Source organism: Pseudoliparis swirei, chromosome 24, assembly GCF_029220125.1.
Source record: "Pseudoliparis swirei isolate HS2019 ecotype Mariana Trench chromosome 24, NWPU_hadal_v1, whole genome shotgun sequence".
Taxonomy (NCBI): Eukaryota; Metazoa; Chordata; class Actinopteri; order Perciformes; family Liparidae; genus Pseudoliparis; species Pseudoliparis swirei.
The window spans coordinates 8,204,379-8,227,507 of NC_079411.1; the positions used below are offsets into that span (position 1 = coordinate 8,204,379).

A 23,129-nucleotide genomic window follows, 5' to 3' on the forward strand; every position below is an offset into this window, starting at 1 on the left:
GATTATCATGATCAAAATAATGTGGTCAGGTGTTGCTCCTAAACTACTCTGATAGGAAGTTAAACGTCCCGTGTGGAAAAAAAGAAACCACAAGACATTAGCCAATCATTATATATTGATTATACACTTCTTCTTTTGGTGCAAAGTAATTGTATCTTATCACTCTTGCCTTTAATGCGCTTGTATAATTAAGGTTGTTAAACTCACTTTAATTGTGTGCGTATTTGTATCCTGTGGAGGGCAGTATTCAAACTGCCAAAAACATAGAAGAAGAAAACTGGAGGAGGAGATAGAGGAGGTGTAGGAGGAGAAATCAATGCAGGGTGCAGTCTCGGTCCGTGTAGGTTTTGTTCGTTTGTTTTTTAACAGGGTAACGTTAGAAGAATATGAATACATCAATATAAATAATACATAAATAAACCTGGATATGTTAGCGACAGTGGTGACTACAGGCAGTTTAATATTCATGTAGCTCTGTAGCCTAGACAGCAAGAATCAACTCGTCAATTAATCGTTGCATTGTTTAATGCAACACAGTTCCTAATATAGATTCATCAAAGTAATGTGTCTGTGCAGAGTTGTTGCTGTTATCATATTTAGATTTGCACCCCATTCTGCTGCTTCTTGAGCGAACACCGCAGAGCCTGTATGAGGACACGCAGAGTGAAGGGTTCACCTTTATACCACTAGATGGCAGTATACCTGTATGTACAGGATGTGTGTCCTGAAACATGAAAACGTGATACTCGGCATGCTGAAAAGAAAATGAAAATTATCAAAGCATCCCTTTTTGATTGGGAGATATTTGACAAAATATGGAAATTTCCCATGATGCCACAGTAGTCATTTCCACTTAACAGTGGATGAAACTAAATGGTGCAGAAATCTCTTTGACAGTATGGAAATTAGTTGGAATGAGATGCAGAAATACCTTTACTACCAGATTTACGTAAATTAATGTGTTCTTAAGGAACTGCACACGGTCAGTTGTTTTAGATCCTTTAGGTTAAGTTTGATGCTGGCAAATAAAGAAAACGTGTGTTTTTTATAAATCCACATCAATAGCTTGTCTAAGGTTTTATTTATCATGCATAAATGTTATAATATATATCAAAAATCCAGATTCTTTTGTTTATCTGTACAGTAGTTTCCCAGGAATCCCATGAAGTCCAAAAGGGATACTTCTGATCTGTGGTTTTGGATGTAAATGCAGATGTGCTTTATTTAATGTGTCTTCAGCAAATAATATATATTCATGATGCTACTGCAGATTGTGAGTCTGCTCTTCGGGTCAGTTAAACCTTAAATTTGATGTCTGGCTTCATCTAACGTGTTTGTGTATCAGCTTCCTCCATGATTCCTAATAAGCCTATTTATCATTTTGTAATTTATTGTATTTATCATTATATATCCTTATCATTAGATATTCCTTCAGACTGTGTGGACATTAAAGATGTCCACACAGTCTCCATCTACTATTTTATTAATAGTGGATGCTGTAGTACAGCAACTTGGGAATGACATATTATCTGGCAAAGCTACTTTACTTCCTGGACATATGTGTTTATTTATTTTAGAATTTAAATTTGATTTAAATATTTTCCTAACCCTTTTGTTACCAAATTAAGGGGCATTGAAGTTCTCTATTTAATCATTGTTAACTGTCACATTTAACTTGTCATAACTACGCAAGGCACATTGTGATTACATGATCAGATTATCAACGTATGACCAAATATACCATTGTGTGTGTTGTATAGAGTCTATCTAGTTTCACTGAAAACTGATAATAGCATTCTGTTTGAAAATGTGGTAAAGCAGGTTCTGTTATTTTTTAGGATTATTTAGGATTTCTTTCTCTAAAAAGTGTGTGCATACCTTTACTTATGTCTACTCAACAATGCACTCGTGTACTAAAGAAATTAGTCAAGTTTGATGTTCAAATAAAAAATGTATTGCTAAACCATAAACATAAGAACACGTAATGACTCCTTGATACTTCACGTGCGCGAGCGTTGGCCAGGCGGTGATGCGTTCGCTTTAAATCGCGTGCGGCAGCGCGACAGCGGACGAGTGGGCGGAGAAGAAGAAGAAGAAGAAGAAGAAGAATAAGAATCTGCTGCTGAGCGTGGAAGTGTCGTTTCGCTTCAGTACACCGACACGGTCGTCTCGTCGCAGCCGGGAGAACAACCCGACCGCTGGCTGCTCCCTGTGCTCGTCGAATAGCAACAGGTTTAGCTCAGAGCAAGGTCTATGTCAAGCACAAGTTAACTACTCTAAAAAGAAGCCTTCAGATTAGTGGTAGTGAGGGTGTCAGGGTCCTAGCTGCTTCTTTCATAAAACAAGGAGGTTCCCAAGGTCCTGTGGGAAATCTTCACCTGGGGTCAATCTGTGATACCCGGCTGTCGGAGACCGACTTATTAGTATTTTGGGGTGTACGTTTTTGTTACCTAGGTCAGAGGTTGAACAAACCAGAGATTAAAAATGAAATTACAGACTGAACTTGGAAATGGGTTGGTGCCAGTCTCTGACACGTGTGTCAGTGAGCCCACTTCCTGTCATGATGAAAAGAGTGAGTAGAACTCCTTCCAGTCCCCACTCTCTGGACCTCATAGTCCTTTTTAGACCAATATGATGCAATTTTCATTTACACCCTGTTAAAACACCTCATAAAATGGGGATGATTTGTAATGTTTTACAAGGTTGTTCTTTACAGGCATAGTAACTTCCAACAAAATGACGTCACATGGATCACACTTCGGCAGGGGGTGCGGCTGCTGGAGCTGGAGCTGCAGTTTTTTCCCGTGTTACCGTCCTTAACGAGGCTTCCTCTGCACCACGTGGTAGAAAACGGCGCTGACGGGTTCACACCTGTCACGGAGCATTGGCAACAAAGACTGATCCAGCAGGGCGCTGCGCCGCGCGGCAGCGAACCGGGCTCACGAAACCCCAAAAGACAAACATTTATTTATATTTAATTTTAATTAGTAGCCTCTGCTGCACTCACGAGGCTTGCGCTGCAAGAGAAGGATTGTGTGCGCGAAGCCTGGTGTTGGACTTCCACATTTCGGGCCGAGCCGAGCCGAGCAGCTCGTCATACTTTCGCTCGGATATCAAATAGTATCCGATATCTGAAGGGTCGAGAAGGAGAATATCAGGCCTTTACCAGTGTTTTAATAATTGTATATTCCCTGCTGGAGACGGTCGGAGAGTTAAAGAGGTCGCCGTCAACAATCCTCTGTGTTCAATGTTCCGTTAAAAAACAGGATAATTATGTGGGTCAGTCCCGAAGATGTTTTACTGGCTGGCGCATTATGGATCACCGAGAGAGCGAATCCATATTTCATCCTCCAGAAACGGAAGGGCCACGGGGATGGAGGCGGAGGACTGGCGGGTGAGTCCTAAACCCACTGACATGGATCCATGACACAACATTATACATGTTTTGATGATGATGATGACGATGATGATGATGATGAAATGGTGATCGAATGACTGGAGTCTACAATATGTCAGATGAAGTGTTTGTTGATGTTGGACATGAGGAAAAATGGAAAAGGAGATGCGAGAAGTATCACGTGACCAATCGGCTATCACAGGTGGCCTTTCACCTGCATGTGAAGAGTTAAATGCTCTCTTCCCTCTAATTGATTTAACATTAGTATCAGCCTGCTTTGATGAAGTACAGTGACATCAAGGGACAAAGTCAGAAATTATGGTATACTATCTTGTAAAAAGGCTATTTCTGCCGGCATATATAAATTGGAGTTCAAACGATAGGAGTTGCAGTTCTTGTGCGGATGCTGATAGCTGTGGGGTCTCGGCAACGGTGAATCTATTTGAGACATGTTTGCTTGTTTATGCTGAATCATTCCCCTTCCTCTTTCTCTCACTCTTCCTCTCTCTTGCTTATTCCATCCAAAATGGGTCAAGCAGGAGCATGAGGAAGAGGAGGAGTAGGCGGAGGAGGGTTATGGAAATGACTTCTTAAAGTTCACACTTTAACAGCCTGCGGTCCTGTTTTCTCCCTAAATGTTGATATGAGTTTCATTCTTGGACCTGAATTCAGCTGGTGGGGCACTTGATCAGCTTTACAGATGAGATGCTGTTTAATGTTTGTGAGGAAAGAAGACTTTTAATCATGTTCTGTAATGTAGAAAGCTGAATCGATGAGATTGCTTTTATGCTGATTTTGACATTTGTATCTGATACAGCCACATGAAGGAGAACTCAATGTGCATTTTCAAAACATTATATAACCCCATATTTGCCGTGTAACTATTTAACAAAAGCATCAATTAAGAATTATGCTTCATAGAAGATTATTGTCAGTTTAGATAGTGCAGGTCATAATGCTTGATTTTGATTCTGGACCTCTCAAATTCAGGTAATGGACCAACTACATATGTCGATGATGCTGCATATTTTCACAACAAATGTATAATTAATGAACTTATCACAAACCATTTTTCATTATTATTTCTCACCCCTGTAATTATCTTATGACCCCTTAGATTGACTCTGTGAACCCTCTTGTGGAGGTCTTGACCCCCAGGTCAATGATCAGGTTAATGGATAAGACAACCAGATGGGAATGTCGGGTTTTAGTAATTTCACTTACACATTCAGGTACTTTTTCACATAGATGAAAACGCCTTTGGAATCCAGTACCACTGTAAAACAATGGTGACCAAATGCCCCTAGTGATGTAAAATGAATAGGATTTGTGGTATAAACGGTGTGGTCATTCTTGTCTTGAGGTATACTGTCATATTTGCCAACCCGTAGTCCGACTAATAAAGGTTTGAAGTTAACATTGAGGTTTTGCTACATTTCAGACTTAACAAATTTGACCATGGCATAAATAATACAAATGTAATCGCTTCAGGCTTCTTTTCTCAGTCTGGTGAGTTCTTGCTTTGGCAAGACAAAGTGTGCTAAGTGGTGCTAGTGGATGATGTCATTGTTATGTAAATTCTGAGCTTGCTGACTTGTTCCAAGTGCCAGTTGGCACCATCGCCCAGTGGCACTGGCACTGCCCACAAGCACTTCTTCCAAGAAGAGGGGAAACCAATCAGCTGCACCAGGAAACAGTATTTTACATAGCCAGGCACAACTATGCATGGTCAAGATAACCGGGCTCAAGCTCTGATATCGAGGCTGCCAGAGGGCCAGTGATGATTGGTGGAAAGATATCATTCCTCCAAAAACCTTGAGTCTGACGAATCAAACCATGGAGCCTTGTTCTCCAAATATCCTGAACTAAACATCCGTTTTATGTTGACTCCAGTTCACCTCATTTATCTGACTAAATCTGATGAAGGATTCATCTTTATGGAACCCTCAAATAAATATCTATTGTTGTTTTCCTTCAATACTTTAAAAGCTTGCCACATCTGTAATGGTGTTCGTACCATTAAGAATATAATGCACCCAGAGAATAGAAGCCTAATGCAGCAGAGTGCCACCGACGGCAGTGAAGAGAAACGCTGCAAGCCAGCAAACGTGAAAGTAAACATTGCAAGTTTTAAACTTAAGTGCAATCATCCTTGCAGATGTTTTGTGAGGAAGGTAATGCATTCGGCACATTTCTTAGACCAGGACACGCACACACACAAACGTAAATATAATTTAACTTGTTTGTTTATAAGAGAACTCCACAGGGAATGTTTCAAAGATGCTTGAAAATACAATTTGACGGCTGTGTAGGATGTACTTGCTCGGTTTAATATAATTTACATGACACATCAAAGCTGATAAGTGACCACCGGTCACTTACAGTCTTATCTAATAACCGAGTTTGCATGCGTCGTGTTTTACAGGACAGTGCAGAGCTGGAGGGCCATTTGAAAGAACATCTGGGATCCTTTTGTTGTTGTGTGGTCATTATCTTTATTAGTCAGTATGTTCAGAGAGGAAGCAAGGAAATAATACGGAACAAAACCTGCATTCATCCAACTGTAAATAATCTCAGAATCCGGCCATCGTGTCCGTTGTTGTGCAACACTTGAGCATAAAACATCACAATTATTTGAGTCAATGTACGACGTGATATTTCACAATCCAGCTGGTGATTACTGTATGTTTGAGAGGGAATGTGTCTCGTCATGATACTGACCCGGTTCTTCTGAAGCCCACACAGTTGATTTGAACTTCATGAAATGGGGAATATGCTGTAAAATAAATATCATTCCATATGTGGAGGAAGTCGGACCTGCATGTGGTTATGATGCTGCAGGCTTGTCTCAGGTTTCTGTTATCTGAAACGGTATGGATTTTTTAAGTTTGAGGGAGATGATGTGCCTTTGTGTGCTTCATGCAAACATCCGACACGTGCATCCTCCCACCAGCTGTTTTGGCAAAAAGAGGTTCTAAATAAAAAGAAAGGCGTAGCTTTTTAATGTTGTTGTTGTTTTGGTGTACTGCTCTTTCGCTAAGTAAAAAACGATAATGTTTCAGAGAAGGTGATTTGTTTTTCTCTAACAATGGGACACTCTGATTCTGTTTGAGAGGCCCAAAGCGTCCCATGCTTTTTATAGCTTGTTTTGCTCACAAGGAAAGTGTTTTCCTGCCTCCCCCGCCCCCTCCCCGCAGAAAAAGTAGACTGAACAACCGTGACGGCTGTGTGTTGTGATTTGTGTTGCAGCTTGTGCACCCACTCATTCAGCTTGCGGTAGGAAACCTCTGTAAACATAGAAGTGTGCGTTGGAACAAGCGGTCACATGGATGTTGGTGTGATGCGATAAAACAGCGGAGGCATGTGATGTTCGGGGTTGCAGGTTGGAAAATAAACAACAACAACCCATGATCGGTCGACGCTGGCGAAAAAACGTCTTTCTCTGCCTGTTTGGGAGTTTGACTTGAATGATGCTATTTGAGGAGGGACGAGGTGGATGTCAAGTGGTCTGACGCCTTCAGTGGTCTGACGCCTTCAGTGGTCTGACGCCTTCAGTGGTCTGACGCCTTCAGTGGTCTGACGCCTTCAGTGGTCTGCTTTCTGGTTTGTACCCCCAAGTTTCCCTCGTTAAGCCTCAACCGTAACATCGTGGGCTGAAAGGTTCATGACATGCAGTTCAACTTGGGTCCAAATTGACTGCTGTTCATGACATTTTAACCAACCAAGACTTCAATAAATAGTTGTAGATAATTTAATTTGCTGTATCAAACATAAAGAGGTTTTTATTATCAATGTTGTACGACGAAAGCCAGCCAGTAGCGGCAAATGACAAAGATGGACAATGTACAAGAAAAAAATACACGCGGATAAACGACGTACAAGATAAAAATACACAAGGAATAAAATGTTACGAAGTAAAATAAGATACGATGTGTGCATTTGTTTTGGATCACATTGATATTTAAAAAACACTTTAAACTCTTTTAAAAGGAAACGCTAAACGGGTAACACACTAAATCCTTCTCTGAGGAGTGAGCAACGGTTTTAAACCATGTGATTTTCTTTTGTCAAAGAGGAAGTCGTCTTCCGACTCAAACAGTTGTTTGTTCCTCACAAATGGACTGAACTAATGTGTCGGGCTGAATTATCTCATTAGTTTCAGTATGACTCGATTAGACTCCACTTAAATACATTCTTCAGCCCTGCGGACAGGACTCTGACACACGACATCTCATTATCTACTCTCAGCTTTCGAGACATCATGCTCTAGCAGCTATTGAGGCATACGCTGCTTTATTATGCCTTTTGTTGCATGTTCATCTGGACAACATGGTGTAAGGGGTTGATGAGCAAGATAATATGATGATAGTATATGTGGAGGAAGGCAGAGAAGAATGGACGTGAGAAGGTAGACAAGCAGAGTGACTGGTTGTAACTGAAATGTCAGTGAGTCTGAACCTCACAGTTGTACTTTTAAATGATTATTTCTGTCTTGTTTTCCTCTGAAAATGAGAAAACATTTCGGCTCCACTCTCCTCTCACCTCTTCCTCTATTCGAGTGACTCATCGTGTTTGCCCTGATGACCTGCTGAACAATATACCCCGTCTCTCAAGGCAGTTGAACGTATACCTGCTCTGAAGAAAAGAAAATGGTATAACAATGGCAAATTAGCCAGCTGTAGTTTTCTAAATTCCATGTCACTGTGTTACTTGTGTCTAATCAAGAACTCTGTCGAAGGTTTTTAGGTTGCAACTGCTCTCGTAGATGATATACGCCATTTATTAAGAACAGCTAACACTGTCTTCATTTATCAGCTGGCTTCAAACGACAAAATCAATTTTATTGTCATGCCAGTCAAATGCATGGGAATCTCTGGTCTAACGAGTATACAAGGATGTTGTTATGAAGGGTATGAACCTTTAAGGCACACGGTTGTTTTTACATCTTAAACCACAAGACCTCGTGGGTTTCCCCTTTTTTAGTTGAAGCATAACAAAAGGATCTGAAAGGGTTAATGCCCTAAACGTATTGGTCCTTGCACCCAGTCATTTCTAGCCGATGCATGTCTGTGAGGGCTTTTGTTTCACAGCTGAACACATTTGAGGTTAACTTTATTTGTGAGTGAGGTTTTTCTGGTTTTTAGGCCCACACAAGGAGTTCTTTATTTAGCTAAATCTGACCTTTTCATGCTTCTCGACCTTTAAATGACAGTATGTTTGTCTCTTGCAGGCTTGCTGGTTGGAACCCTGGATGTGGTCTTGGACTCCAGCGCTCGGATGGCCCCATATCGGATCCTGTACCTGACTCCCGACTCTTTAGTTTATTGGATCATTGCTCATGGTGTGTGCACTCTAACTCTTTGCTTAAAAAGACTGAGGACATGCATGGACTTAATCCAACCTCAAGTTTACTGATAAGATTCAGTGTGGTAATTTAATTTTCTTAAGGCGCTTGAATCTGCACATTTTAGATATACGTGCATGGGTTACTCCTTTTTTATTTTTTTTACCCATTTCACATTTCTCCTCCAGCCGACACACGACACATAATTCTCCAACATCCTGCCCCTTGCCATGTTAGCTGCTGAATGGCAAGCATGACATCATGTCCCGGTGGTTTTAAATTGCAGGATTACGGGAGCAGGTGCAGAAATCGATGCTCAAATATGCATGTTGTGTTTTTCCGCTTCATTATGATTCCACTTGAACTGCTTGTGTTTCACAATAATGTATTTAGCATATTCTCTGTATGCAGACCGTCACTTGTTATTTTCCAGTGAGCTTTTTGTATTTGTAGTTTCAAATCCAATGACAATAGGACATTATTGAAACACCAGCGACAATGAGTTTGTTTGTATTTATGTATTCAGCGGTAGCTAAACGAGTACATAAAATGAGTACTGTTTGTGCTCGCTGTCTGAAATGGAGGCAGACAGAAGGCTGGTGTGTCTTTTTTAAATGGCAATTGCTCCCCACCTCCTCTCCACCCCTCCCAGCCCTCAAGTCGTCCACCCAGAGATTGAGGAGAGTGGAGCATTCTGGCAGACGTGGCTAATTTAGTGAATGTGCACTCACTGAAGGTCTGTTTGCAGCAGTGTTGTGGGATAATGGTCCACAGTGGCAGCCATTACTGTGGTCAGTTTCTCCGGCAGCCAAAAGGAAAATCAGTTTTCGACCTCAGTAAAAACATCATTATAGTGCTACTGTTTGGACTTGGAAGATATGCATTTCATTTGAGTCTTTACATTTGACGTGCACTGATTATTTTGCTATCTTTAGCCTCTCCTCCCATTAAAAACGTTCTCCTCGCTCCGTTTAGGAATACAAAATATCTCAACCTCTGATTCTGTATGGTAATTTCCCCATAACTTCACATGTGGCCCAGTGCTAGAGTGTGACTGTATTGCCAGTTATTTCTGAAACATTACACCATCATGATCCGCCTGTGAAGTGCTCTGACTTTCTCTTCTCCCTCCTCTGCAGGAACCTCCCGTAAAGAGATCACCGAGCACTGGGAGTGGCTGGAACATAACCTGCTGCAGACTCTCTCCATCTTTGAGAATGAGAATGATATTACCACCTTTGTCAAAGGAAAAGTCCAGGTATGTACTCCAACTGTTGCATCACAAATGTAGTTTGATTTCTAACCACCCAGATGGTTGTGATCTGCATGATTTGATCTACTTCTAGACTGGACCAATCGGAGCAGAGATTCTCCTAAAAGGGAATAAAGCAGGAAATTGCTTTATTTCTATGAAAATACTGTATATTATTATAGAAATTAATTAAACAAAGACGCAACAAATCTGACAAACACTTTAACTGGCAACATTATTTTTATTATAATCTATCATATGTATTTACTATTTAACAATGGAGGAGGAGGAGGTTTCTGTGCTGCGATGATATGAATCCAGATTGAAATGGTTTGTACATTTTGAGAGGGGGGGCCAGCTGATCAAGGCAGGAGGACTGTGATATTGTAGAGATTGACCAGGTATGTGGGGGAGGGGCCAAACGAGGGAAGGAGGATGAGTTTCAGTGAGACGGGGATGAGGGGCAGATGGACTCGATGTTACGGAGAGTGATGGTGCACGTCTGTTTGGGTTCTGGGATGTCAGAATACATCGTGACATGATGCACATTCATTTAGAAAAAATATCACAGAAACGTTTGCCATATCTTGGCAAACCTACTGGTTTGAGTGGTATGCTTTTGCTGCTTGACTTTAAGGTGTGCAATAACCTCCAGCCAGAGTATATGAGATGGTGGTGCAATATTTATTGATTTGAAGAGAATTGGTAAAAGCTGTGTAGCAAAAGCCACAACTGCACCGTAAGCAAATCTCATCGACTCAAGAGAACCAGTGAAGTACTGAATACTGTAATACCCCATGCTCGTTGTATATTATAATGTAGAAGTTGACAATTTGACTACCGCTGGTCCTCATTTTACAATCCTAGTGTTTCACAACTCGGCTCATTACCTCTTTCTGTGTCTGACCATCTTGCCCCAGGGCATCATTGCGGAGTATAACAAGAACCACGACGTCAGAGAGGACGACGACACGGACAAGTTCAAGGAGGCCAGCTCCAAGTTCCGTAAGCTGTTTGGAATGCCGGAGGAGGAAAAGCTGGTTAACTATTACTCCTGCAGCTTCTGGAAGGGCAAGGTGCCCCGACAGGGATGGCTCTACCTCAGCATCAACCACCTCTGCTTCTACTCCTACTTACTCGGAAAAGAAGGTTGGATATATTTTATTTCCTATACTGATACCTTTTTATTATTCAACTTTGTCAAAGTTTAATCAGAATGGGTGAGTTGACAGGGGCAAAAAAATAACTGTACAACAAGATCTTAATGACGTATGCACTGGGCAACACCTCAGATAGACTAAGTATAGTATACAGTAAAAGTACGTGCGGGCTGACAGTCGGCTGGGTCAACACTGAAGGGGGAAGCTTTTTTTTAACATCACAGAGGGAGAATGACTTCATTCTCTGCTCAGGTAGACAAACTCTACGATATGTTTACATAGCAAATGGATGTTTGCTGCTATAGAGGTGCTCTGAAACCACACTGCAGTGGTTTTGTACCGTAGAACAACTCTGGTATACATTTTAACTTTGGAGTTACAAAATATAGGCTGTCTGGATCTGACTTAGCCCAATTATATCCTCATCATCCTTAACATTCTCTTTGCCATATTTTCTCTTCCATTTGTGATATTAACTATTAAATAGTTTTTGCGGTTTTGATTTAGAGTTGTTGTCTTCTGTGAAAAGCTAAGTAAGTAGACTATTAAATTAAATCTATTTGCATAGCCCAATATCACAAAATCTGCCTCCGAGTGCTTGACAATCTGTACCCTTTGTCCTTGGACCCTGGCATTTAATCGAGAAACTTTACTCGTTATTAAAGGGATCTCTGACTCAGAAACATACGAATAAACCCTTTTTCTTTTTCCCAAGGCTATAGTTATTTTACACTAACTATTTTTACTATTATGTTTTTCAAGGTGAAACCTTTTTGGATGTCTTAAACCACAACTACTTCTTACAATTGGTCGATCTTACGTTGTCAATATATGCTGATTTTTTTTATTTATGTCTTTTTGTCACCGTTAGCCAAATTGGTGGTGCGTTGGGCAGATATCACCCAGCTGGAGAAAAGCGCTACCCTCCTGCTGCCCAACGCAATCAAGGTGAGCACTCGCATCCACGAGCACGTCTTCTCCGTCTTCCTCAACATCATCGAGACCTTCAAGCTGGCGGAGCAGCTGGCCAACATCGCCATGCGTCAACTCCTGGACAACAAAGGCTTCGAGCAGGACCGCTCGCTGCCCAAGCTCAAGAAGAAGTCGCCCAAGAAGGTGTCGGCGCTCAAGAGGTGAGAGAGAACGAACGTGGAGCGAGAACACTGAGTGCTCATTGATAATTAATGCTGTTTTAGCATGTTTATGACAAGCAGTCAATTGGACCTTAATGTGTCGCGGGTTGGGAGAGCACTTTGTTATCTTGATGCTTAACTTTAGAGGATGAAAGTCTACGTTTTTGTTTTTGCAAAAGCACAACATACACATGTTAGTAAATGGCTCACTGCAAGCCCTTAAGTATGGCGTCAGAATCTCATTTTTGCCTGATCGACACATTTTAAGGAAGCGTGATTTGGTTCCACTGCTGTGTGATGGTTGTTCTTGCGTAACACTTCTCTGTATCTACATCGACGCTTCATTGCCAAGTTGTGTAACGTGAGGAAATGGAATGATCCATTTGACTGTTATTGTAATTTTAACAGGGTGTGTATGTATGTATATATATGTGTATGTATATATGTATATATATACATACATACTGTGCAGGAATTATTTTTGCTCATAATGCATGACGAGAGAAAAAAATCCGCCGTGTAATATGGACTCTGCATCTTTCATCTTTCAGGGATTTGGATGCGAGAGCGAAGAGCGAGTGTTACCGGGCGCTCTTCCGTCTGCCCAAAGATGAAAAGCTGGACGGGCACACAGACTGCACCCTGTGGACGCCCTTCAACAAGATGCACATCCTGGGACAGATGTTTGTTTCCACCAACTACATCTGCTTCACCAGCAAGGAAGAGACGCTGTGCAGCCTCATTATCCCGCTACGAGAGGCACGTTGTTCAGTTTGTTTTTATTAACGGCTTGCAAGACGGTTGACTTTGCTAATGAGAGTTACTAAAACTAGGAACGATTATTTCATGATGTTGTCTGGTAGGGGGGTCACTGTAAGAAAGTACACTAAGTATATACTTGCTTGTTTACATAATTGTTCATTAAATTGCCTTGAACAATTAAAGTAAAGGATGTCTTGGCTAGTACATATTTTGTTTTGATGAAACATCAGTGCCATCCAATATAAACCAAATAATGAATTAATCAGTATGTAACTAAAGCCTCACTTTCTGTAACATAACTTTCAAAAGTAAGTTAAAGCGGCCAACGATATTATAAGCTTGCGTGTAGCTTTTATTTATGCATTCACGGATAAGTGGGTCCGGAGTTGGTAGTATTCAAGCAGTTTGTTAGACAGATTAAGTTAACCTAATTTAGCAACAGCCAATCTTTCTGTAAGAGCTATTTTTTTGCGCTGCAATGTTTTAATTTATTCACCGATCTCCAGTCAGGTCATTTGACAGTTATTAAACTTTATAAGTCAGCAACATTTTCAACTTTATTCTCCTGCAATAGAAATATTTGGTTATTCCATTTTATATTAAATTTCTTATGGAAATAAAAGTCTTCAATGATAATTCTTATTTCTGACACATTTTATATATGGCTGCTTGTCATTTTATCATATATTTTTTGTTGGGGGTTTGGGAGATTGTAAATGTTCCCCGTTGTTCTTTCAGGTGACCATCGTGGAGAAGGCAGACAGTTCCAACGTGCTGCCCAGCCCGCTCTCCATCAGTACCAAGAATCGGATGACATTTCTGTTCGCTAACCTGAAGGACCGAGACTTCCTGGTCCAGAGGATTTCTGACTTCCTGCAGCAGACCACCTCTAAGATCTACCTGGAGAGGGAGCTTACTGGCAGCCTAAACAGCTCAGACGACGAGGTGAACAAATATGAAATGCCTTTGCATAATATCTATAAAATACTGCGACAGACTGAAAATTGGTCGTGACTGTGTCCATTTAAATGCTCCAAAGCTTAAATATCGTGTGTGTCACCTCCCCAGGTTTACTCCCAGTCTGGATCTCTGCTCTCCAGTAGCCCCCAGCACAGTTCGAGCTCGGAAGGCGAGCGTACATTCAACCTGAACGACCGCAGCGTTCCCACAGCCACACAAGCCCTCATGACCATGTACCGGCGCCGCTCTCCTGAGGAGTTCAATCCCAAGCTGGTGAGTTTAATGCACTTTTGTTAAGTACAATTTAAAAGCAGGCCATCTTGTAGAGCACGCAACACTCTATTTATATATATTTCTTTATGAGTCCTCATGAGTCCATAAAACGAGAAATACAACAACAATATATAAAATACAATACGAGGACACGGGTCCAATCATTGCAGCTAAAAAAAATCACTTTTTGTTAAAAAACATACAAACGCATTGCTTCCAGAAACAAGAAAAATACCTGGTATCACTCAGTGCTGGGTCAGCCAAGGCTTTTATAACAACATTCTCTGAGACACTCGATCGACATTTAAATTTATATATAAAATTCCTCAAAACGGCATGGAAAGTGGGAACATTACGGGTCACAAACATCTGTTCTGCACTTGTCCATCTGGGAAGATTGAGCAGGATTCTGAAGGCATCATTAAATGCCACCTGAATCTTTTTCATTTTTCCTTTACTGTAACTGCACCACAGGTGGGCTGTTACAGAGGAGGACAGCAGGCTCTTAACAGAGCAGTTTTAATGTCTTTTGTACACATATGAAATGTACGTGCCATCATGTTGGCTTGTCTGATTTGATCTGCTTCTGTGTCATCACATTGCTCAAGTTTTGCTTTCCTTTCCATATCATCATAATACTGCATTAAGGATTGCTGCTACCAAGGTTATGTGTCCTGTAATAGTACAAAGGAAGCCAGACTTGTACTTAATCTCAATGCAATAGGACTGTGGCCTTGACTTGTGTGTGTATACACATATACATCAATCTAATCGCTGGTGTGGAATAGTAAAAGCAGGACTCTGACATAAAAAAGGTTGTAGCAATTGGGCTTGAGCTTATGCATCTCGTGAAACTGTTTTCCCTCTTCGCTCAGGCGAAAGAGTTCCTGAAGGAGCAAACATGGAAGAACCACTTTACAGAGTACGGACAGGGAGTGTGTATGTACCGCACGGAGAAGACAAAGGAGCTGGTCCTCAAGGGGATTCCTGAGAGCATGCGAGGAGATCTCTGGCTTCTCTTCTCTGGTGAGCAAGTGTTGATGGAGGCCTGAACTACTGTGAATGCAGCAACACACACACGCACATGCACACACACAGTGCATGCCAAATGAATCCGTCATACACCGCACCTAATGAAACCACACCCTGCACACGACGTGCTCACACATGATCATAACAACACATTCTACATATTTCATGCAGGTGTAATGTACCCACAGACTGCCTGTTGATGAGAAAATACAGAATTTAGGAACATTTTAATTTGTGCTACTACTATAGCAAAACCAAGTGTCTCTGACTGCATAAATACATGGTAAAGATTCATTAATTGATTATCGAGGTTGGTGGTGCGAAAGCATTTCTTTAAAAATTATAAACACCTTTTCACCGACTCCCAGGTTAAGAACCACCGGTTTAGGAGCCGAGTGGAAAGTCAAGGAACATCTTCTGGGAGGCAAAACTACACAGTATCACAAAGATGAACATACAGCAGTATAGTCGCAATGTTTTTTTTATTACTGAAATTAAAATGTACGCGCAGTCATATGCACAAAGTTACTTTAGAATACAAGAAAGGCTACAACTAACAAGTGTTCTTATTATAAATGTCTGACTATAAACACTTTTATTGAGTTGATTTAAGTATTGTTCATATGAGGGTACATTTTACATACATATGCATGTATTATTTCCACGGACTCATTATTTAACCTAGCGTTGACTGCAGAGGAGCTCCAGTTTCCTGTGTACTTTCATGCAGCAGCTGTTACTCAGCCTCACCTGAGCCGAGCTGGGTGAGGCTCCTCCCTCTCTCCCCAATGACCCACTTATGGCTCACATGTTGTTGTCATAGCTGCATTGTGTTCACCTTTAGTCATCCTGCAATGAGTTTATTCGTAGAATAATCGCCTCCAGCAAAAATAAGTATCTTGCTTATTTAAGACCGGTTTCCGAGGTATTTGGCAAACTGTGCTGAGAACATGGAGTGATGTGAACATATTTTCTCCAGGTTTAACTGCAAAGTAATTCACATATACAATAAATTAGGTGTTTTAGAACCTGTTTACTTCACGTTTTTCCACCAGGCATTTTTCATTTATTTATATATATACTTTATAATATGATTTTATAATATCTCCCACCAGGAATGTATATAATGTAATATATCTCACAATGTTTTATCTCTTGAAATCAGAAGATGCTCTATTTTATATAAAACAAACTTAATGTGACGGTAAAGATTGTAAAGCAGCGGGGAGCTACAGTGGTCTATTATTTGTCCTTACAGTTGTATTCACGGTAGTGTGTTGTGCACATTGTTAAGGAACTGAAATGTATAATAACATGAAATAATATGACTGAAACTTGGATACAAATCAGTTTGGTGTTTAACATAAAGAGAGATTTAGTTTACTGTAAACAAGAGATATCCTACTTGGCTGAGGGAGTTTAGACATTATAGTTATAGCAGTTGTTTTGTTTTAGTGTCTTCATAAATGTGTTTTTATTATCTCACCAGCACAATCCATTCTTTATTCATGAATGCATCATGTTTTGTTACTTTACTTTACTTCTGAATTTAGTATATGTTAAATTAAAATGATTAACAAATAAAATGGAACACATACTCACTAAAGTGGCAAAATGGGTAGTTTAAGTGAAATTACTGAGGACTTAATAAACATAACCTCTAATACCGCATCAGATACTGTGATGGATATGTAGCCTTTTTAGTTTTTTCATGCTTAACTTTAATAACATGACAGATGTCTATAATCTAACTGTATTTGGTATTCTAGATCTCACATTTTTTCCTTTTTACATCTTATCTGCATATTTTTATGCTGTAGTGACACTTACATTTCCGCTGCATCAGATCAATAAAACTGATCTTTTCTTATTGATTTTAATATTTAATAACAGCTTTGCACATAATCATCCCTCTCAAGGACTGTTACCGTTGCACGTGTAGGAGCAGATCTGAGCGTGTGTTTTTTGATAGGGGCGATCAACGAGATGGCCACCCACCCCGGGTACTACGAAGACCTGGTGGAAAAGTCGATGGGCAAATACAACCTGGCAACCGAGGAGATCGAGCGGGACCTGCACCGCTCCCTGCCCGAGCACCCCGCCTTCCAGAACGAGATGGGCATCGCCGCCCTGCGCAGGGTCCTCACCGCCTACGCATTCAGAAACCCCAACATCGGATACTGCCAGGTACACACACACACACACACACACAGATTTTCTGACATTAACTGGCTGAAACCTTCTCATAGTTGAATTCACTCTTTTTCTCCCTCGACACCAAAGGCTATGAATATTGTGACATCTGTGTTGCTGCTCTACGCTAAAGAAGAGGAGGCTTTCTGGCTGCTTGTGGCACTCTGCGAGAGGATGCTGCCCGACTACTACAACACTAGGGTTGTCGGTCAGTACGGGCTTCTGTATTGTAGGCTGTTTGATTGACAGCGTTCCCTTTTTAATTAAACGTCCTGTTCTTCTCACCACGTGCCCCCCAGGGGCCCTCGTCGATCAGGGGGTGTTCGAGGAGCTCGCCCGCGAGTACGTTCCCCAGCTGTACGACTGCATGCAGGACCTCAGGGTCATCTCCACCATCTCCCTCTCCTGGTTCCTCACCCTCTTCCTGTCCGTCATGCCCTTCGAGAGCGCGGTTGTGGTGGTGGACTGCTTCTTCTACGACGGCGTCAAGGTCATCTTCCAGCTGGCGCTCTCCGTGCTGCACGCCAACATCCACCAGCTGCTGGGCTGCAAGGACGACGGAGAGGCCATGACGGTACTGGGCAGGTAAGGAGAGGCCAAAGGGACAAAATATCTTCTGAATATTTAAGGTGTCCTTTTATTATTCTTCAGTCAACTACTTCACTATTTATCATGTCATTTTATTTTCTGAAAGAGGTCTTTGTAATTTGGGTGAATCGCTTGCGTGTGTGTTGTAGATACTTGGACAGTGTCACCAATAAGGACAGCACCCTCCCGCCCATCCCCCACCTGCACTCGTTACTGACAGACAACGGAGAACCGCATCCAGACGTCGACATCTTTAAACTAGTCCGCAGCTCCTACGAGGTATTTGTCCTCTATTTGGTGGCGAGACCTGCCTGAAAAAGTACAAATCTGACATTCATCAAGTGCCTCCTTGTGGAATGTTGTCATCCATTTGCTTTATCAAGGTAGCTGTAATGTTTTAGTACGTTTTAAATTGATATGATTTCAACTTGACTTGAATTTAACTTTAAATGTAACTGTGAAACTCAACTGTCTCCTCGCGAGGATGCAACAGTCTCCAGCCTTCCGCTGTAATAACAGACTTTAAGTACCCAGCTGGGTTGACCTATACGTCTCCATGTTTGTCTCTCTCAGATTTTCGGTTCAATCCGTGCGGATGTGATTGAACAGATGCGTTTCAAACAGAGACTGAGGGTCATCCAAACCATTGAAGATACAACTAAACGCAACGTGGTAAGGACCCTCTGATGTATTGGTCATCGATCAGACACATGTTTGTTAAAGTACTATATTAATGACGCTGGTCATGCTCTACCCTGTTGTGCAGAGACCAGAAAAGTCATCAAGAAACTATTTTTCAATCGTCTTAGTTCTGCAGGTCAAATAAGGATTTGAGCTTTGAAACCCAACGACAATGACATTCTTGTCATCCTTAGATACTCTGCTCTCGTCACGCTTCACATTAATCCCTCTCATATTTCTGTTTTCAGGTCAGGACTATTGTAACAGAGACTGCCTTCAGCATTGACGAGCTGGAGGAGCTTTATGTGCTCTTCAAGGTGAGTTCCAGCTTAAATATTCATGTTGTCTACCCACTTATTGTTAAAGGTGAGGTTTGGACAGGAAGTCAAGCGGTCATTTGTTCTCTCCAGAGAAAGTAAATGAGGGTCTGGGGATCTTGACTCTTCCCCTCTACCATTAGCTATTATTGAGCTGTATACAAACATGGTGAAGATTAATTTGCTACTTTATTAATGACACACCCTTCATATTGGCTCTGATTACTCAAATCTGAAATTGCTCTCCAAACATGGTGTCAAAGTGTTTGTAGTATTTCTCATACTTGACACAATGCAACTATGCTAATGGTTGATGCGTATTATGTTTTGATAATTGCCTCTGAGGGAAATTTGTGAGAATGGGCTATACAAAATAAACTGAAATGAATTGAAAATGTTTTACCTCTTCAAAAGCATACTTTTACAGTTTACTTTTTAGCATTAAGTTGTGTTGATTTTCATCTGATATTTCCCAGTAGTCACCCCTCTCTTGCTCTGTTCAGGCGGAGCACCTGACCAGCTGTTACTGGGGCGGCAGCAGCAACCCCACGGAGCGCCACGACCCCAGCCTGCCCTACCTGGAGCAGTACCGCATCGACGTGGAGCAGTTCAGAGGCCTGTTCAACCTGCTGTTCCCCTGGGCCACCGGGGCCTACTCGGACCCCCTGGCTTTGCGCTTCTTCTGTCTCCTTGACTATAACGGAGATGCCCTCATCAATTTTCGGGAGTTCATCAATGGCCTGGGTAAGAAGTGAAGACGTTTGTAGATATCCTGCGGAAGTAATGGTTCGTATTGCAGCAGTCATTTGAAGTATTATTGTATCCACGGTTATATATTTAATTTGGAAACGGTTCAGATGTTTCTAAACTCTAGGGCGTGTTGGTTTTAGGTGTCCTGTATCACGGTGACCTCATTGAGAAGCTGAAGCTGCTCTACAAGATGCATGTCATACCTGGTGAGTGTGTGTGTGTGCACAGATGCAGGTCAATGAAAGTCGTCTTTAGGAAACTACAGAACATATTACATTTTAGTGGAGCAGGATTATTAGCGATGCAGAAAAGATGTGGCTGAGTGAAAGATGTTGGAGAGAACATGTTGAGGATTCCCTTGTCAGCATGCTTTTCTATTGAGATAACTGACTTTGTTTTGCCTTAAGCCCAATATTGTGTCATCATCTGGGATGAAATTACAAAGAAAGGTTGACGAAATGGTTTCACAAGCAAAGTACAGTTTTCCTAATTTCTTTCCCCCAGAAATCACTCGTGAACCAGAAGAGCCGGACTCGGCCTTCGAGGCCACGCGGTACTTCTTTGAAGACATCACTCCAGAAACATCCATCGGTACGAAGCCAAGAGCAACTTTTTTTTTTGTGATCACATTTTTGTTGCTTTGATGACATACTTTCCATAATACTACGGTACACCTATGAAGATGTACCACACTTGTATAGTATAAACATACATTCATACAAACATTGAAAGTCATTTTGTACATTGAAAGTGGTGAAAACCCAAGCACACAAACAAATGTGTGCACAAGTTAAAATAGGTTTGAAAGCACAAGCCTGCGGGAGAATCCTGTGTTAAAGATACAGAAGAGAGAAAGAGACACTGCCTCAAACGACTTCTCTGATCTGAAAGCTGTTTGGAGATTAACCTTTCAGAAGGCACTGATGATAAACTGTTACACTACACCCTCTCCTGGGTGTAGAGCAGGACTCTACTGCAAGAAAATACAGTATATGGTTAATATGATCTGCTTGTCTTCATATTCTAGAGAATGCTGCTAAAAGATTGTCTCTGAAAGTCCAGTCTAGCTGTTTGCAATGTAATTCAATAAATAATACATGGTTGTTTGCTCCTCTCCTCAGGTCACAATTCAAAGTGCAGAAGCGAGCAGGATGATGGCTTTGTCAGAGTCACATTTAAGACTGAAAAAGGTAAGCGGCATATTGCAGAAGGAATGTGACGGCTTGAATGTATCGATCTGATGCAACACGACACAATCCCATTGGTCTAAGTGACATCCAAGTGTAAAAATGCCTTTTTAGTCTTGATTAGCAGCCAAGAAAACTCCTGTTGTCTTCACACAACATGTTATTGAGTCAACATGATGGGTCATTTTCATGTACTAAACAGGATTGTAAAGTTTCCATTTTATGAAAAGAAAAATCCAATTCCGTCCAGTAAGTCTGAAACGTGAATACATGATGTATATATTCACGATGCAAGAGTTAATAACACATTCTTTGTACATCTTTCAGTGAAGAAACTGAATACTCCTGAATATCGGCATTACTTGAAACTGTGGAACCAGGAGACGAAACCTGAACTAGAAAACACAAAAAACCTCCCCAAGCTGAATCAGGTACGACTTGGCCCTCTGTCTCCGTTGTTGCATACAGTATGTGCAGAAGAATCTCCGTCGCGAGTCGAGTGTAACTGACCCCTTGGGTGTGTTTTCTTCTCCTCCAGAGCCAGTTCATCGAGCTTTGTAAGACCCTCTACAGCATGTTCAGCGAGGATGTAGCAGAACAGGAGCTCTATCACGCCACGGCGACGGTCACCAGTCTGCTGCTGGAAATGGGAGAAGTGGGGAAGCTCTTCTCCTCCTCTGGCCGGAAGGATGACGGCACGGAGGGTCAGTCAGAGCCGAGCATGTGGACGCGAGACGCCATCGACCCCGACCCCAGCCGGGAGGCCGTGCTCGACGGTCCCGCTGACGGCTTGGCCCCCGCAGGTCTGGAGAGCCAGCCGAGCGGAGGGAGCGAGCGGCCGCCGCCGATGCAAGACGTCAAGCTGGAGGACTCGTCTCCCAAAGACGCGGGCGCCTCATCCGCCATGCTCATCTCGGATGACGAAACCAAAGACGACACGTCGATGTCCTCTTACTCCGTGCTCAGCGCCGGCTCTCATGAGCTGGACGAGAAGCTGCAGTGCGAGGACATCGCCGACGACACGGTGCTGGTGCGCAGCTGCTCCGGCGGCGGAGGAAGACGACGACGACGAAGAAGCGGCGGCCGAGGGCTGCCTCGCAGCACGAGCGTCGATAACGATTGGGCCATCACGTATGAGCAGTTCCTGGCCTCCGTGCTCACCGAGCAGGCCCTGGTGCGTTATTTCGAGAAGCCGGTGGAGGTGGCGGCTCGAATAACCAACGCCAAGAACGTGCGTAAAGTCGGGCGCGCCCTTCTCTCGACGAGTGACTATGAGATCTCGCTATCTGGCTGAGGTTTCACCCGCGGGATTTTTTGAAAAAGGGAAACGGGGTCATCAGTCGTGTGTTTTAGAGGTCAATGAAGGTCAATGAATGTGACCCAAAAAGACTGCTGTTTGCGATGATGTGAAAGACTTTTATGAAAACAATCACTAGATTCTGTTCTGAGACGGAACAGGAAATGAATATTAAGGTTTGCTCGGAGGAAACCAGTGTGTACATGTCGTAGCTGTACTTTATGCATAGATGTTAATATTGTAATCTCTAGCACTCTTAGGCTATGTAGATGTAAATGTACACAAACGGCACGGTTCTAAACTGGTATTAAGTCTACGTGCGATCACCGAACATTATATCTGGCCAAGTTATCGCTTGCTTACTTCATGATTCCATTTGCTGTCGATAACAAAAAGTTTAGTTTCCCTTGGAATGACAATATGGACAAAGACAAAACGAAGCTGGGGAAATTCAAGAATGTTCTGTTTTTAAAGCAATGTGCCACTTTAGTTATTGAGTGAAACTCTTTTTAACAGATTTAATGTGTCCTAAGACATGATTACACTAAAAATGCTGTTGAATGAAAAGCCTGCACTTTCTATACGTTTACATAATGTGATCCACTATGATGTTATGGTCTTATTTTTAACCTTTTTATCTTTTTTGCATTTTGATGTTGCTGTCTGAAACTTGTTTTTATGTGATTTTATTTTTTTATTTAAAATGTACCAGGTATGTCCACTCTGGATTCCACTGCATTGTGTGTCACTTAATTAAATTAAATTACAGTATGATTGATTCGATGCTGCACAGAGCCTTTTTC

At 41.8% G+C, this 23,129-nt stretch overlaps 1 protein-coding gene across 1 annotated transcript; it reads left to right on the top strand.

Moving 5' to 3' along the window:
- Positions 1-2,817: 2,817 nt before the first annotated feature.
- tbc1d9 (TBC1 domain family, member 9 (with GRAM domain)) lies at positions 2,818-23,104 on the top strand. The gene is made up of 21 exons (XM_056409839.1): positions 2,818-3,394; positions 8,628-8,738; positions 9,881-9,999; positions 10,914-11,142; positions 12,025-12,286; positions 12,838-13,045; positions 13,787-13,993; positions 14,117-14,281; positions 15,157-15,307; positions 17,286-17,500; positions 17,597-17,714; positions 17,806-18,091; positions 18,244-18,373; positions 18,668-18,766; positions 19,024-19,092; positions 19,596-19,836; positions 19,983-20,048; positions 20,347-20,433; positions 20,964-21,032; positions 21,357-21,460; positions 21,568-23,104. Exons 1-21 carry the CDS (start codon positions 3,274-3,276, stop codon positions 22,321-22,323), a joined length of 3,813 nt encoding a protein of 1,270 aa, XP_056265814.1. The 5' UTR covers positions 2,818-3,273; the 3' UTR covers positions 22,324-23,104.
- Positions 23,105-23,129: the final 25 nt, after the last annotated feature.